Source organism: Carettochelys insculpta, chromosome 14, assembly GCF_033958435.1.
Source record: "Carettochelys insculpta isolate YL-2023 chromosome 14, ASM3395843v1, whole genome shotgun sequence".
NCBI classification, from domain to species: domain Eukaryota; kingdom Metazoa; phylum Chordata; order Testudines; family Carettochelyidae; genus Carettochelys; species Carettochelys insculpta.
The window spans coordinates 32540388-32556429 of record NC_134150.1 but is presented as its reverse complement, the minus strand read 5'-3'; the positions used below and the strand labels follow the sequence as shown (position 1 = coordinate 32556429).

Sequence of the window (16042 nt, the reverse complement as noted above, 5' to 3'; positions counted from 1 at the left end):
ATGACCATTCTTGTGTTCACACATTCATATACCAGATCTAAACCCAGGCTTTGTCTACATGGCAAGTTTTGTTAAAGAAAAGTGCTGTTTAACAAAACTGCCAGAGTGTGCACACTGCTAAAGGCCATTTTCGACAACCACAAAAAACCTCTACACAGGACTTCCTTGTTTTTGCCTCCCTGTGCTGTCAACAAACATGCAGTAAAAACATCTCAAGGCATTTTGTTGCTGATTTTGACCCGCAGGAAGTGGCCCACTATTTCCAATCAACTGCCCCAGTCAGCAATTTGACCAGCCAGGCATCCAGCTACCTAATCCTCGCCCTCGCAAGCGCAGGGAAATTTAAATCCCATTTCCTGCTGCCTGAGCACATGGATGCCATACTGCCCCTCACTACAGTGTCTTCCCAGGTACCCATGACTGACCATCACGTCAAAAACTCTCCAGTTTGGAGTACCACAGAGTTGCTGGACCTCATCTGTGTACGGGGAGAGTTTGTTCAGTCCCAGCTCTGAGTTACCTGTAGGAAGCAGGAATATATGGACACATTTCTCAATCCTTGAGTGACAAACCATATGAGCAGGACATGCTGCAATTTCGAGTGAAGATTAAAGAACTGAGGCAAGCCTATCACAGGTCAGTGAAGCAAACCAACATTCTGGTGCTTTACTGAAGGCCTGCCATCTGAAGTTATCCATAGCGCTGACCTCATCTCCAGCGCTGACTTCACCTCCACCACCAAGAGTACCACAGATACATTTGAAAGCACGCAGGCAGTACACAGAGGACCTAACAAATTGTAGATGAAGAGGTTGAGGCAGACGAGAACCAGGGTTCCTCTTGGTCGCAGAGTGTGTCTGGCAGCAAGGAACTGTTTTCCTCTGCTGATGGACACAGCCAGTCTGAGTGATCATTTTCCAAGGACCAAGAAGAACAGGAATGAAATGCAGGGTAAATGGCTGTGCAGTTCACAGCTGAGGGCGTGAAAAAGTGGGAGGCTAGCTGTGTCTCAAGCTGCACACATCCCTGTGCAACTATTCAATATGACTGAGCAGAATGTTGATATTCACCATGATCTCCTCAGACTATCAACTTTTTGTGAGGTACTTGTAAATTATCTGCCACAGATTCCATGACAGTGCAGCTGTGTCTCCTCCCTCACTACAGGTCATACTAGCTTGGAATCTTTCGTCAATCCCTTGTGCAGGAACCAAAATGAAATATAGGTGGGCTGCATATGGAGCAGGTTGAAAGCCACGAGCCTGGAGAAGTTGTGTGCTGATGTCCTTGCTTACCATGAGAAGGGGAAATGTCTACCAGGATGTTACCTGCTGGGGATGACAAATGTGGCACTATTAAAACTATGTTCCTGCTAACAGTTTTCTAGCCCAGGTGGAATTTCTTTTGTCCGTACGCACAGCCACCGCTACACCATCACATGATTATGGTGCTTGCTGAGATGCATTCCTTGCAAGGGTCAGCTGGAAAGAAAGTGAAAATGTTGGAAAAGTGGTTTGTAAGTGAAATGTTACACTGTAGGACTCTAGGCTTACAGGCCCCTTTTTGTGCACTGTGCTGAAGAGCAGAGACTTTGCTACATGCTGTTTTACCAAAGGTGCAACAGAAAAGTAAGTGCCTTAGAAAAAACAAGGAGGATTAAGTTCCTGAAGCACTGAATCAGTCTGCAAGTGAGTGCAGAGATCAGGAACAATGCTTGGAAAGGGAGCTGAAGAATTCCAAACACAACCAAGCCTTCACCAGGCAGGCCACAGATCAAATGGTCAGGCTGGAGGAAGAGACCCCCTCAAGCATTTAGTGAAACACTGAAGTGAGTCAACATGAGTTCACACCCTACCCCTCTTGCAGCAGATTCAAAGTTTTGTGTCCCGCATATGCCCCTCTTCCTCATAACCTCACATTTCTTTTCCCTCTCTGGGCGTATTCATTTTCCCATTCACTCTCTCTCTTCTTCCAATTTTATGATACCTGGACCTACACACATTTGAGAGTTGTAGCCCTTTGCCAGCACCTCCCTTACCAGCTGCAAGGGGTGCTTTATTGCACTGTGTTCTGATGAAAAAAGGCACACTTCTACAATGGTTCTACGCTTTCTACTGTTTAACAATCTCACAGACCAGTCACTTTGCTCCCAAGCAATGCTCCCTCTGATCTATTCCATCCATGTGTGGAATAATTTATATGTGCACCAAGGCATATGCAAATGTGCACTACTAACAAGCACAAAACCTAGCTGTGGGTGCTCTGCTAATCAGCTGGGTGACACCTAAATTTCTCCAAACCTGTGCATGTATATGGCTACTCACAAGGAACATAAAGCCTGTACATGGGATTAAAATGACACTTACCCAGCTTTGTATTGTATTGGCAGAAGGGGAGGGACAACCAGGAAGCAACTTCAACAGAGGTTTATTTCTATGCCCCTCAAAGCCTCCCTGATGTTGTTAGCAGCCCGTTCAGCTCTTCTAGCAGCACTAGCGTCTGGCTGCTCAAATGCCAAGTGCTGTGCCTCAATGCTCCACCCTGAGCAAACAATCCCCCCTTAGATTGAGACAAATTATGCAAAGTGCAACAAACTACAATAATCATGGGATTACTGTTATCAGCGAGGTCTAAGCTGCCACTGGAACACCTCCATCTTGCCTTCAATCTCCTGAAGGCACACTTGACCATTATGTGGCAGCTGCCTCAGCCTGTCCTTAAAATGCTCCTTGCTGCTCTCCAAGTGCCCCAGGTATGGTTTCGTGAGCCAAAATTACAAGGAGTAAGCCAAGTCTTCCAGGATTACTATAGGCATTTCCACACACTCCCACTGTAATCTTGTGGTGTGGAAAGAAAGTCTCCATCTGCAGCTTTGTGTACAGGACAGTGTTCCTGAACATGCATATGTTATGCACCTTTCCAAACTATTCCACGCTGATGTCCATGAAACACACATGGTAATTCACAAGCAGATGTGGCACCATCCAGAAGTACCCCATCCTGCTGGTGCACTCAGTGGCAAAATGGACTGGTGCTAAAACTGGAATATGTGCACCATCTTTTGCCCCCAACCTCTGGTTGGAAAATCTCATGTCCACAAAGCCAGAAAATTTCCCAGAGTCAATGTCCTCTGTAGCAGAATGCAATTTGTTGCCCAGTATACTTGCAGCAGAACAGCACCAATGGCGGACTTCCCCATTTTAAAATGATTTACAGCAACAATCAGGAGTCACCAGCTTCCACGCAGCATTTGCCACAGGTCTGTCAACCAAGAGGGCAGGTCTCATTTTGGTGTCTGTATGGCACAGTTCAGGGGCCAGATCAGCACACAGCCCCAGGAGAGTGGTTTACACAGCCTGAAATTCTGTTGCTGGGGTCTTCATTCCATACCTGAAGGATGATGCAATCCCACCAATCAGTGCTGGTTTCCCTAATCCAAAAGAGCTGACCTTCTCTGTACAGATGCCCTGTGACTGCCAAATGCAATCACAAGTTGCTGCTGCCACATAATGCACCCTCTCAGGCTCTTCCAAGTCTTCTTCCTCTGTCAATAATTTCAGGATTCTCTCTATTGCTATGCCCAAGGTCTTCATGACAATTAACAGAGCATGTGAGACTATGGCAATGACTAGGCTTAACAATGTCACAATGCCACAGAACCGCAGCTATTGGTCAATGATTCACTCAGTCAAAATTCTGGTCAACGGAGGTAGAGTTGCACGCCTTGTTATCACTTCCAATAAACACCTATATACAAAATGTTATAGTGCCTGTTTCTCTTCATTATGGAATGAAATTGAGAACACTCTGATCCCCTATGCAAAGCACTATTTATTCCATATATGTTTACTAACATCCCAAAATATATGAAGGCCCAAAAAAAGTACAATAATATTTCCCCTGCACTCCTGTGTTACTGCCTTCCCACCAGATATTATCCTCTTTAGGTGGAGCTGTATCATTAACCACTTACCAGGTTAACCAGATGACAGGAACACCTATGTGTACTTAGTATAGCACTTATTCATCCTCAAAAATCAAGCAAAATGTAACCTATTCCCCCCATCCTGTTCTTCCCTGATGAGTACGGCATTCCTGCCCCCGACCTGCCACTCTGTCTAAGGTATTTGTTTGTTCCCCTCCCCCCATTACCCTAGCACCTTACCACACTTCATACACATTAGTACATCTGTCATCACAGCATCTGCGTTAGGTAAGAGAAGTATCAGGTCAGGAAACCGACATGCAGTGAAACAGGTAACTTAACTAAGTCTTATTCCCATCACCCACACTCCAACATAAGACTTCTACCACTCTCTCTACTTCCTCCCTACCACCAGTCCTCAAGTTTATGCTCATACCACTGTGTAGGGAAAAGGGAGATCTTTGTCCCTGTCCCCCACCCCCACACACCTTGGAGAGAGAGAAAACAGATACACTGTACTCCCACAGGGAGATCAGCATGGAGGGGGTCAGGAAGGACTAGATTCATGTCCCTCCATCCCTCCGCAGGGCAGCAGAGAGAGGGATGAGAAGGGGGAGGCAGCCTCACGCCCTCCCATACCCACTGCAGGAGGAACAAGACATTGGGGACGCAGAAAGTAGAAGGATCAGGGGAGGGGATACATCTCCGTACCCCCCCATGCCCAGGGTGGGAGGTACAGCTCCGTGCCCGGGGAGGGGAAGGTACAGCTCCGTGCACAGGGGAAGGGATACAGCTCCGTGCTCAGGGGGAGGGGTGGTGGGTGGAGGTACAGCTCCGTGCACAAGGGGAAGGGAAGGGGTGGGAACAGCTCCGTACACGGAGGAGGGGAGGGGAGGGGAGGGTGGGGGGTACAGCTCCGTGCACAGGGGGGAGGGGAAGGTGGGAGATGCAGCTCCGTGCACAGGGGGGAGGGGAAGGTGGGAGATGCAGCTCCGTGCACAGGGGGGAGGGGGAGGGGAAGGTGGGAGATGCAGCTCCGTGCACAGGGGGGAGGGGAGGGGTGGGAACAGCTCCGTGCACGGGGGGAGGGGAAGGTGGGAGATGCAGCTCCGTGCACAGGGGGGAGGGGAAGGTGGGAGATGCAGCTCCGTGCACAGGGGGGAGGGGAGGGGTGGGAACAGCTCCGTGCACGGAGGGGAGGGGAGGGGAGGGGGTGGGGTGGGAACAGCTCCGTACGCAGGGGGGAGGGGAGGGGTGGGGGGTATAGCTCCGTGCACGGGGGTGGGAACAGCTCCGTACGCGGGGGGGGGGGAGGGGGGGAACAGCTCCGTGCACGGGGGTGGGAACAGCTCCGTACGCGGGGGGGGGGGAGGGGGGGAACAGCTCCGTGCACGGGGGGGAGGGGGAGGGTGGGTGGTACAGCTCCGTGCAAGGGGGGGAGGGGAGGGTGGGGGGTGCAGCTCCGTGCAAGGGGGGAAGGGGAGGGTGGGGGGTGCAGCTCCATGCTCCCTCTCGGCGCGGCGGCCGCCCCTTACTTGGCATAATACACCCAACCGTCCTTGGTGGTGCGCTCCTCCCAGCCGGGCGGCAGCTCCTCCTCGCTGTCTGTGTCCTCCAGCCCCGCGTACTTCAGCGCAGCCATTAAGCCAAGAGACTCCCCACTTCTCCGAGCAACGGCCACCGGCCACTTCCCCTCGCGAGTCCGCCCCTTCCGGCGGGTGCGCCAATCGCTCGGCCTGCTCGGCGCTCTGCCTCCTGGGAAATGGAGTCCGGGCAGGCGCGCCTAAAGCAGCTGCAGGTGCTACCCTAGCGGGCGTGCAGCCTGCAGCAATGCGCCTGCGCCTGGGCCTGCCAGGGCAAACGTCATGTCATGTTGGTTTCATCCTTTGGGTTAGGGGAGTCTGGTTCAAGGATGGCCACCCTTGGGGTTATGATCCTTGCATATGCACCACACACCCTTTAGTGAATGCCATCCCCACATCCCAGAGACAAGCAGCCCCAGCACCACCCGACTGTAGATTCCAGCCACTCACCACAGCTACCGCCCCTGGAGCTGGGGCTGCAGGAGTCACGCTGTGCTCACCCACAGCTGCGCCGGGGCAGAATCTGGGCCAGCTCATGGCTTCACTAGGGCAGGAAAAGCCACCCTAGGGAATCTGCTGTAGGGGTCACCTCCCCTGCTGCTGCCACACACAGCCCACCAAGTGGTGGGGTGAGGAGGGGGTGGAGGGGCGCTCCACATGTGCAGCTCTACTGAGCCACATTTTTCCATAACCCAGTGCCCCATTTGCCATATGTGGAGCGTATTGGACACTGCAGCCTTAGGGCCTCAGGCTCCTGTTGTGTGTACCTGTGGGGTTGACTCAAAGCAGATCATTTCCAAAGTGCCTGTGTTGTTGGCAGCTGATCATTTTTCATGGCCCTTCCCTGAACATCTGTATGAGGATCCCTGAGCTTACAAACTGTTGTGCAGAGATTTACGACAGCTGTTGATGGTTTGGGTTTTTTTCATCCCAAGGAGGAAAAATTCATCAACTGCTGCTTTGTCCTTAATGACTTTTTGCTCCATTTGCCCAGTTTAGTTCCCTGGCTGAGAGCCCAACATTGCATTAACTTGCCCTTACTGTGGTAAAAACACATCTATCTTTTCCTTTGAGACAAAAATTTAATCCAAAATGACGCCGGGATAGATCTTAGCCCCTGCCTTCATTTTACAGGAATTTAGGAGCACTCAGCACAATCAGCCCATGAGCCATTTTCCAAAACTGGGCCACACCATGACTGCAGCAGGGCCTATTTAGAGAAGAGCATGCACCTCTACATTTACTGGCTTCTCCACGGGTATCATGCAATCACAGCCCTCATTGGCTGGGGATTGCCATTCATGGCCAGAGGGCATTACAGACATCCCAGTCCATGCCACTTCCTGCCCTTCACATTGGCCATGAGCAGTGATCCACAGCCAACAAGAGCTGTGATCACCCAAGATTTACGGTGGTGCAGGTAAATATGTATTTTTTTTATTGCCCATCCCTTGTCTAGATGGTACTTTGTACTTGGAAGGGAGAGGACTGGACTTGATGATCTCCTGAGGTTCCTTCCAGTTCTATGGTTCTATAACTTTGGGATGGCAAGTGCTGATAGATCCTGAAATATTTGGGATGTAGGATTTATCTCCTGTACTAAAGTGAGTGTATCTGTCTGTCTCATATGCTGTGTGTGTCAGAGTGCATACAATATGTTAAACAAAATCTCTTCAGTCCTCTGCTAACCATATTCTGTTGTTTTTCAGCCCCTTCTTCAGTGTAGTCATTCCTGGGAGGAATGAGCCAGACTGCTGAAGTGCAAATGTAATTATTGGGGATTGCAGCAGATGGCACTGTCAACAAAGGAATCAACCTGTATATGCACTATCGGTGCTATATAGCTCCCCTGCTGCCCAATAACATCACACACATCCCTGTCTGCCTGCAAAGACATGAATTATTGGCCTCCCTGTGGCTTTCTTCACTTTGAAGGTCTCTTTGAGAAGAGACACTGAAGCAGCTCCCCGTGTCAGAAGCAGTGTTGGCTATGGATGGGCCAATTTTCATAGCAGAGAACTTAAAGTAGCAGGGCTGGGCATACTGCAAATCGCTGAAACACCTCTGCTGGGTGCAGGCATCCAAATGGAAAGGCACGTCAGTGACAGGCTCACCTCTGACCTGGCAGCCCCAGGAAATGCCTGCACAGCTGACCTGTGACAGAACAGTCTGCCAGCTCAACATCATAGTTAAAAAGGTCACTTGTTTCAAGATTGTAGCTCCCAGGTTTGAAATCCATAAAACTATTAACTCATTGGTGACCACTGGCAGTAAGGTGCTTTTCCATTGTCCCCAAAACCTCCTCCCAACAATAAGCACCTGAAGTTTCCAGTATCTGCTAAGTTGATGGGAATATGGAAGTAAGTTGTGTCAGCCAGCTATCTTCCAGCCATCTAAGAGACCTATCCAAAGGGCCCGTTTCCCAATATATACTAAAAGTATGCTAGATTTAAATGCCTAATAATTAGACGCTGAGGATTAAAGGTGTTGCTGTGGGTCACAAGCAGAACCATCCCATCCATAGGATGAACTGGGGTGGCTGCCTCAGGACCTGCACTTTGAGGGGTCCCTCAATGGCTACCCCAACCTTCCTATGGATGCAATTTACCTGAGGTCAAGTGTCAGGCAGCAGAGGCAGCAATGGTCACCTCCCCTCCTCTCTGCACTCACCCTGCTGTGCTGAGCCACACTGTCCTCCTGGCCTGCTGCACCTCACTTCTCCACAGTGGCAGGAAGCAGAGTGCCCCTCCAGTCTTCCCAGAAGCAAGGCACAGTGTGCCAGGAAGGTGGCTTGGTGCAGCAGGGTAGAGCAAGGTGCCCCGTCTACCACCTGCATGGCGAGTGCAGGGGAGAGCGGAGGTGCCCCCACTACCCGGCCCTTGGCTCTGAGTAATCCTCAGGCCTCGTTGCCTGAGGGATGGGATAAAAGAGCAGGGTAGGGGTGGGGCAGGGCATGCGACACAGCGGGCAGAGGGTGCTTTGGGCCCCACACATGAGCCGCTGAGAGAGTTTCCCCAAGGCCTGCCCGCCTCCTCAGGATGGCCCTGGTCACAGCTGAGAATATCAGATTCAGGACAAAATGCTTAGAACTCCAAACAGGAGGTTATTCTATCATTAGATTACACAAAGCCTCTAACAAAAATAAACTTCTGTCTCATCCCATTGGTTAACAGGAAATCAAGGATGCTGCCTCCTTCTGTATTCCAGCCAATGGCTTATTACCCAGATACTGGACTCTGTAAATAAACATAGGGTCCTTCTATTCTCTAGAGAATCATCCTATAACCAGCTCAGTGTATTTTTCATATTTGACCCAGTAATCTGCTGCTACCAATCCTTTATGAATAAATCTTTAGATTGTATTTACTAAAAGAAAATAGAGAGCTAATCACATAGAAACAAATAATTGCAAAGTTCTTATATCAGTGAAAGAATAATCTGCAGGCAGGTAAAATTTCTCTGGAATTTTCCAATGATGGGAAGGTCCTCAGTTTGTAATTTAAAATGTTCTTTTTAGCTGTAATGCGTAGTCCAGAAAATGAGGCTAGGAAAGAGGCATAATGGAATAGCTAAGGCATCTTTTATACCCTTGCCATGTGCCTGAACATTTACTGGGTCAAACAAAGCTCAGGGCCTTTGTGGAAAGTTATTAGCTCAAAGTGGAGTCCAGGTCACTTGAACATATCACATGTCTTTACATAGTTTGATGACTCATGGGTGCAGCTGTCACACCTTCTTGATGAGGTGTCCACAGGAAGAGCTATCTGGAGAGTTGATTCTGCTTAATGGCCCATCAAGCTTGCGCAGTTCATTCAGGGTGAACTGGCAAGACTGTGGCAGTTGCCCCACAAATGAAAACATATGAGATGCAGATACATGCATCTTATGCATAACTTCAGATATAGTTATGATACATACATATGATAGTTTTAACCAGCATACTCATACCTTAAGACTGTAACTTTTTCATGGGCACCTTACACACTGCATTTCCTGGCAGATTTCTTGCTAGTGTAGAGCAGTGATGGCAAAATGACACAACTGACATTTTCAATCAGACACCACCACAAAGGGTTATATTAAAGTATGCACATAGACACACTTCAGAAAATGATAGTAAGTTTAAATGTAGGCATGTCTATGCATACACTAAATAACTACTTCCTTTCATGCAACGTGTTCAGTAAGAAAGACAGTACAAAAAAGTTTTGCTTAATATCCCTGACTCTAGGGTCCATGTGAGATACCTTTATGTAGGGAGGGACAATAAATGGTCCACTGGCCAGACATGCTTCACCACAGTTAGCCCTTGGTGTGCCACCAGATACTTTGTTTACCTAAGCATCTGCAAGCATGGCTGCTGCTTATTTCCCACCCCTGTTGTAGTGTGATCCTTCAGGGTTTACAATGTTTTTCTGTGAAATATCCATGTGTCCAATATTACTGCTCCAGGAGTAGAGATATATCAGCTATGATAAGTTACAAATGATAATACCCAGCTCTTTCTGTCTGTCAAGCTCAGAGCACTTTTCAAAGGCAATCAATTGTCATTATCCTGCTATTACAAATGAAGAAACTGAGGCAGATGAATTCCAGATCATCAATGGCAGTTAGGCACATAAATATCTTTGAGGACATGACCTGAAGTGATTTGTTCAAGGCGATTTTTTTGTGAATTTTTTCAGGCATAAGGGTCTGGTGACAGAGGGGCTTTTTGCCAGCAAGGGCTTGTCCACATGGTCTCATTACTGCCAGCCCCCGCTGAAACTGAGCTCTCATGCAGCTATGCTAATGAGCCACAGGACCATGCTAATGTGCAACCATTTGCAGTTTCGAGACTGCTCATTAGCATGAATGGGCTGGGAAAGCTGCACCATGAGTGTTTACCTTGTATAACACCTGCTAAAGTTTTTTATTTCTTAACAAACATAAATTTTGCATACCAAAGTGCAGATGTAAACAGAAGACAAAAATCAGATGGAAATCAGAAGAAATATTTTGCTTTGATAAGAGAATTAACATGCATCTTTTCAAGAGAAAAGTTTCTAAGACATTTTGCAGAGATGTATTCTATACCTAAATTAGTGCAATCCCCTTCCAACATGTACAAGGGCTGTGAATCAACAAATCTGGCACAAGTTGGCTATGGAAAGGTAATTTGGTTCATAGTGCATTATGGTAGATTGATATTGTATTCAGACAATTACAGTATTTATATAGAATGCTGCATGTTTTCTCCTCCAAAAGAGTAGAACCTTTCAAACAAGAACATTCTGTGGACCAAAAATTCTGCTATAATAGCTATCTCCCTACGTGCAATCCCAATGAAAACTAGATTTCTCGCTGGAAAAGTTTCTCTCTCAAGCTGCATATATTTATTGCACAGAAAAGATATAAACAAAGACCCAGATCCATAAAGGACTTCAGTGCCTAAAGCACAGACTTAGGCTGATCCACAAAATTCCTGCAGACTTGGACTACAAAGTCATTTGCTCTCACCCTGTCTGGTCCACTGTGTATTTCATACACAATGAAATGGCTTCAGCAGGACTGGAAAAATATCAAATCAGAATATCCCATAGTCCAGTGATTAGGAAACTCACTTGGGAAATGAGAAATTCCTGTTTAATATACATGTGAAGAGTTAATGTACAAGAAACCTCCCTGAAATTCCATTGACTGTAGGTTTTCACCAATTTGCCTTCCTAATTCAAGTTATACAGTGCACACTGGCTTAACCTTTAGAACAAATGATTTTTGAGTGGTCAAATGGATAAAGGATAAAAGGGAGGATAAAGGAGCCGGAGCAACACCAAACCTCCCTCAAAGTAGGAAGACCCCACCCCTCTTTACTGAAAATTTCTGTGATTTTTTAATAAAAAAAACCTTCCCTTTCATGAGGGGTAGAATAAAATTACATCAGACAGATCCTTTTCACAAGTTTATTTTCCATTTTTTAACCAGTCATAGTTGGAACCATGGCAATGAATTTTACACTTGAAGGAATCAATTACAATCTTTACAGTGATGATTTAACCACTACTACTTGATTCTCTTTGAATAGCTAGGAATTTAACCCTATCCTTTAATTTTAAATTCAAAGAGCAGCCAACCCCTTTGCCACTTATCCAAATTTATTCCACAGTCTACCAGCATCACTGTAATCTTATTTGCATTACCTCAGAGTAGCAAATACATAGATGAGTCTTCAAACAGATATCTGAGAATAAGGTGTGGCTTAGGTGGGGCACCATATGGGCTCAAGGATCTGCCCATGCATGGGTCACATTGCTAGGGTGACCACCCATTCCATTTTCACTGGAATGGTCCCATATTTAAGGCAAGAGTCCCACCCTTTTTTTAAATAAAAGAGCTAATTGTCCCATATATTCACTCTTCCTACTGAGCTGCCCTTCCACCAAGTCAGCACAGCTGCAGATAAAATCAATCATGAGCTGGCTGGACAGCATGTGCAGCCTATACTGACTGGCTAATACAGGCAGTAGCAGAAGAGGGAGCCAGGGGTCCTGCCATAGAGGTAAGTCAGGGTATGTTGGAGGGTATGATTGTCTGTTTTGTCTCCCCCTTTAAGATTTTAAGGAGGACCTGGTGCCCCAGCAGTGCTGGCCACCCCAGCATGGGGCAGCTGCCTCTTCATCTGGGGAGACCACTGAGGGGCGGTAACCCAATCCCTGCTGGAGGACAGTCTCCTATGGATCCAGGGACCCCCTTCCTGTGAGGCAGCCACTGCCACCACAGCTAGAGAGCTCCCACATCCAGGGAGCTCTACACTGGGGCAACATCCAGGTTCCCAGAGGCATGGGGCAGCAGCTCAGTTCCCGGCACCTGGAGGTATGGGGCAGCCAGGGAGCAGCACTTGCTTGACAGCCACAGCTGAAGAGCCATACCCTCCACCTACAAGTGTTCCATATCCAGCCTAGGGAAATATGGTCACCCTACACATAGCTGAACTGGGGCTTGCACCATTTGAATTAGTGAGAGGTTTGCCAATAATTTCAATAGGAGCTGGACCCCAACCTCAGAGGATCAAGCTGAAGCCACTTAATTGTTTCCCCCATCCAGGGTTTGACCTGCAGCCCAGTTTCACAATGACGTTCGCAGTAGAGTCAGTGAGCCTTCTCCATGGACTACAGGGTCAGCAAACAGAATATAATTCCCCCATGGAGGAAGTAAGGTGACTTCAGATTCTAAAAAGTTTGAGCAGGCCCCTTTAAGCTGTAGATAGCTGTGCTGAATTTAAGGTCCTGGATTTTTTTTATTTTATTTTATTTCATTTTATTTATTTATTTAGGAATCAGAGTTAGACAGTTAACCACCCATGTTGTTTGTTCCATAAATAGGCATAGATCTTCACAGTGCATTCTTTCCACACATTTATTCAAAAATTGTGGTAAATAATCCATTCTGCTTAAAGTCCTCTGACACTTGCTTCGAGTGTCGTATTTTGGCAGATAGTGCTTCAAAGATATCATTCTGATCCACTGCTGTTGCAACCCTGTAAATGAACTCTTCCAATGATTCCAAGCCTCTCAGGCCAAGATTAACACCACAGCCTGCCAGAAAATGGATAAAATAAAAAGGCGTTTAGCAATGGTGGTTAATCTCATAATGAAATATATGGCAATTAGCACGTGAAGTGGTGTTGCTTTGCTTTAAGCAATCAAAATCCAGTGTGTTATAGGTTTCACCACTAGAAAGACTGATTTAAATTTGATTATATATAGTCTGTTGGCAACCCGGAGGCAGCAAAGCACTTAAGTAACTTCTTAAATTTAAAGAATATGTTTTAATGGATTTGAGCCTATATTGTCCATCAAGATTTGGGGATGAAAGGAGGATATGGATAAGACAAAAGTAATGGTGATAAATTGCAGAAATCATACTGATGATATGGCAACATGTTTACTTGCCCCCTTGATAGAGGGTATCTCTGAATTCACTATCTGAAGAAGTGAGTCTGTTCCATGAAAGTTCATCATCTAAGAAATTATTTTGTTAGTCTCTAAAGTGCTACATAACTGCTGTTTTGTTTTGCTGGAATACAGACTAACATGGCTACCTCTCTGTTACTATTCACTATTCAGAGGCATGGTAAAATTCCCAGCTGCTCTCAACTATCAGCAGCAGTGAGACAATATCTGTAAAGATGGAAGCTGTTTCGTCCAGGCACTGATCTTGCCTCCATGATTCATGCCACAAGATTAGACTACATGCTGCCTTTTGTACATGCGGCTATATTTCAAAGCAACTGGGAAACAGTAAGTGAAAATATATAGTAATTTCTGACTCATGTATTCTTGCCCCTTTTTAATAATTCACATTTACTTCTATAGCACAGCTAGCTTGCTGAAGGTTACATGCAGGAAGTAAAACAAGTTCACTGCATCATTGCTTGATTTAATTTAATTCCTGTTTAATCTCCAATGTTATTGCAGGGTCCATTTAAAATGCCTCAGTTTTTATCCAAATTTAGTTTTAGCAACTGCTAGTATGCCCAAAAAATTAGTTGCCACTTTTATCTTTTGCATACAAGCATCTCAAATATTTTGACGATGAAACAAGGTTGAAATAGACCTCCCTGATACATATTTCTCAATTTTCTTATTTCAAACCAGAAGTGATTTTGCACACAGTTTGTCTGATCAATCTAATAATGAAACATCCAGGGGATCCTGCATAGTAGGACTCAATCAGATGAAAACCAATTTGAAGGTAAGCATAGCTAAAGTTGAGTGAGTCTTTGTTGTTCTAGTTCTAACAGACGGTTTTGTAGTTCTTAAATTACACTTTTAGGCTGTCGTCATGGGCAAATTCTGTTGACAGAATAGAGCTTCTGTCGACAAACTCCAGAGCATCTACATGGTTAAATTGCTTGGCAAGAGTTTGTTGACAGATGGCAGCTGTTCTGCCAGCAGTGTTATCCCTCTTCCCGAACAGGAATAACGCCTCTGTTGACGGTATTTTGTCAACGGAGTGCCTGCATAGAGAGTTCTGTTGACAGAAAGGACTTCCAGTTCCAGTTGCCGGGTAGCCCTGTTTGCAGAGCTGCCATTCCACTGTTTTGTCACCAGAATGCAGTGCAGTCTGGAAGCTGCCTGTCGACAGAGCAAATTGTGTGTAGCAGCAATCTGTCGACAGAGGCTGCCCGTGTAGATGTAGCCTTAATGTATATTCCAAAGTGACAGCTGTTGAGGAGCAGCAGAGATTTCTTCATAGATTTCTAGATTATAAGGCAAAAGGAACTACTGTGACCATCTAGACAGATCTCCTGTATAACACAGACCATAAAATTTCCCTGAAATAATCTCTGTGTGAACTGGAGCACACCTTTTAGAAAGACATTCAATTGACTTAAAAACTACCAGTGACACAGAATCCATGCATCTGTAAATTGTGCAATGGTTAATTACCCTCATTATCACCTTCCGGGGAAAAAATCTGACTGTAATGTGTTTGTTACTTCATCTTAGATACTGTTTGACAGTTCTAAAGTCTGAATAATTCTACTACTAATTATCTTCAGAGGACCAATCACATCGCTCAAATTGCTAACACTGAAAAATACCAATAATTATCTAATTTTGTGCACACAGGGCGTTTTTTCTTCCATTGTGATGTTATGCTAACTAACGTATAATGTATATTCCAGCTCACCAGTGTCAAAATTCAGCACTCTGGCTGCTTCTCCTTCCACAGTGACCGCTACATTGTTCCCCTCAATGAAGGCTGCTGTAACCTTCCTGTGAGAGAGCATGATCTCAAAGAGTCTTCTACTACACTGGACATGATGGAGAGTTAATTCATTGACCCTGGGCTCAATATCCATCTTGTAGGCATTGAAGGATTGGTGGAATATGTTCTTCATTATCTAAAAAGAACAACAAAGTGTCTAGTCAAAGATAATAATCTTAATTGCAAACCCCACATTCGTACACTCAACAAATATCTGTGCTTGCATATTAGGCAGTTTTGCATCTACACAGACACACTACTGGGTGACTGTGGGCTAAAAGAAAGAAAGAAATATATTGCACCTGGCAAGAAAAAGGATATGAGTGAAGAGCAAGGAGAAGAAAATTAGTGATGTTTGTTAGTGCCACCTCCCTCCATGTAGCAAACATTTGTTCACATGCCTCATTTTACACACGAATAGTCCAAATAACTTCAAAAAAGTTAAGACCGTGAGGATGAGTTTGCAGGTTGGGAGTTCCTCAGATTGCTGAGGAAAGGGATTGCATCATTTTCCTTCTGTATAACATCTAGCACCTTAAAGACTTGATTCTGATTAGGCCTTTAGGCACTCTTGTAATAAACATGTGTAACATTACTAAAAATGGAACAGGAAGGGCAATTACTAGCACATTTAGAAAGGAGGATGGAGTTGAACATTAAGTACAAAAATGAAAACAAATGAAACTTTCACTATGATGGCTTTAAATCTGAGGTTAAATCATTAGTTAATTACAGAAGAGAAATCAAGGAGATGAAGCGTATCTAAAAGGAAGTAAAAATC

The 16042-nt window shown here is 45.8% G+C and overlaps 1 protein-coding gene across 6 annotated transcripts in view; it reads right to left on the bottom strand.

Moving 5' to 3' along the window:
- The window catches only part of WWOX (WW domain containing oxidoreductase), a 768476-nt gene extending 762882 nt beyond the window's left edge, over nucleotides 1-5594 (bottom strand). For all 6 annotated transcript variants that reach the window (XM_075009261.1, XM_075009262.1, XM_075009265.1 and 3 more), the window contains exon 1: nucleotides 5461-5594. In XM_075009261.1, coding sequence (XP_074865362.1) covers nucleotides 5461-5567 — 107 coding nt within the window. In that variant the 5' untranslated portion in view covers nucleotides 5568-5594. The remainder of the gene's footprint in view (nucleotides 1-5460) is intronic.
- Nucleotides 5595-16042: the final 10448 nt, after the last annotated feature.